General features: G+C 30.4%; 1 protein-coding gene across 1 annotated transcript in view; it reads left to right on the top strand.

Annotated features, from left to right (window-relative positions):
• LOC106869230 (FMRFamide receptor) overlaps positions 1-2078 on the top strand; it is a 103953-nt gene extending 101875 nt beyond the window's left edge. Inside the window, exon 4 of the mRNA XM_014914879.2 lies at positions 1771-2078. Within this exon, the coding sequence (XP_014770365.1) occupies positions 1771-1875 (105 nt within the window). The 3' untranslated portion in view covers positions 1876-2078. The remainder of the gene's footprint in view (positions 1-1770) is intronic.
• Positions 2079-2106: the final 28 nt, after the last annotated feature.

Below are 2106 nucleotides of genomic sequence, written 5' to 3'. Positions count from 1 at the left end.
TATATATATATATATATATATATATATATATATATATATATTCGTGTATCGAGTTTCATGCCACTGCAATCTTCAGGGAAGACTTTTCTTCTTCAGGTGTCTGTGTTAGTTTAATATACATCGGAATAGTTTTGTTCTTTTCAGTCAGTTATCTATCTGTGTATTGTTTCTCATTGCCCATCATTAAACTATGTCAGTTCATTTTCCTTTATTTACCAAGCATATTTATGTGCTTTGCACTTATTCAGTGGTTTACTCGGTAGTGTTATATCTGCATGTTCATTATGTCATTCATACCTGATTGTCGTTCCGACTACTTCACATATTGTTATTTTATGTCAGAATTCGCAAAATTATTTTTTAATATGTTTGCTGCAGGACTACATTTTATATCTGGTGGTTCTTAGCCGTCATTTTTCCGTTGGTTAATTTGTTTCTTTCTTCCATAATTGTTGATACTTTGTATCTCATTAGATGTTTACCTTCTTTGCAGATCGAATCTATTTACTTTTTATGAATTTCTTCTGGTGCCTGTAACGTGATATCATCTTAGTTTTTTTTTTTTTTGCTGAACAAGCACAATTATGTTATTTTCCAGTGGTCATATTCAAGAAATATTTATGTAAAAGATGTTACTGCCTATTATTATCTTATAAATTGATGATTTACATCGATAAGGACGTTGCGTTTTTCTGTAGATATTGTGGAATAAGTGTATATGTTTTGTGTAACTGACTTTGAACGTTTTGCTTGTTGAACTATTGTTCTTTTTGAATAGCTTATATCTATGGATGGTTGGGAAGTGTTTGAGAATTAGTGATAAGAAGTTTTTGCCATTACTGCGATAGATTTAAGCTGAAGAGCGAAAACAGATGCAAAGTAACAGGTTGAAGTTATGACCGTTATTCGGAAATTCCTTAAAATATAGTAATTTACAAGACAAAAGTATTAAAATAGGGACGGAGAAAAACTATATTGTAGTAACAAATAGAACTTCAAAACCGGTTACACACAACCTATATATGAACGATACAATATTTGCAGAATAAACGAGACATTTATATCGATGAGCTTATGAAACATAAAAGAGAATAAAATAAGAATACACATAAAATGGCTAATAACAAAGCTCTGCAATTCCTTGTGTAAATTGTTCTGTGATATACCTCTTGCATACTGCAGAAAAATATTACATATATTACGCAATAAATATACTTGCTCAACGGAATAGATGCAATGATATCTTGTTACAGATACCAGAATGAACTCATTTTTAAAAACTGCTCAGAATTGCAAGTATAGTAAGCATCTGATTCCGTTATAGAGTAGACGTAGTGGTGGTGGCGCAATGATGCCAACTTTAATGGAAAGGAAACGAAAATAACCCCCCCAAAAAATAATTATTGTTTAGAATCTTGAGACGCAAAGTGACTCCCCCTTCACACAGAGTATATAAAAACAATTTTAGCAGCTTATGATGTGAAATAACAATTCATGAATTAGTACAATTTTACAAAAGAAAATATGAATGACGTTATAAACAAACAGGTTGCAACAACTGCGAACGAACCAGTGAATAAGCGATAAACAGGTATAAACAATTCTTCAATGCAGGTAAAAGAAAACACAGGTTAACAAAACTAGATGTAATTTTGCAGCTGATCAGTAGATAGTGAACGACAACTGAATTGACCAATCAGAAACGATATACAGCTTGATAATTTTAGAAAAAAGTTTTCAGTATAATAAGATCAGAAAAACAATATATAGAATAAACAACCGCGAAGCCAACCAATGAAACGTGAAATGGTGAACGAAATGTGCGATAAAAACGATGACAATAATTTACAACGCTTTGATAAATCAAAATTATAAACTCACCAATGAAATATATTGTCTGAGAGCAATATACGAATATTTCTGTGAAATCCTGACGTTTAGAATAAAAGTATTCCACAATAGTCAAAATAATTTCTTCACGATATATGACTTCAAATAATTATATTTACATGTGTGGCATACACATATATATAATTATATATACTTGTATATACATACACATATATATTTACACACATTTATTCACACCCATATATATATAAGATC

This window comes from Octopus bimaculoides, chromosome 23, assembly GCF_001194135.2.
Source record: "Octopus bimaculoides isolate UCB-OBI-ISO-001 chromosome 23, ASM119413v2, whole genome shotgun sequence".
Taxonomy (NCBI): Eukaryota; Metazoa; Mollusca; class Cephalopoda; order Octopoda; family Octopodidae; genus Octopus; species Octopus bimaculoides.
The sequence above is the reverse complement of the archived record's forward strand: the minus strand, read 5'-3'. Positions and strand labels throughout refer to the sequence as shown.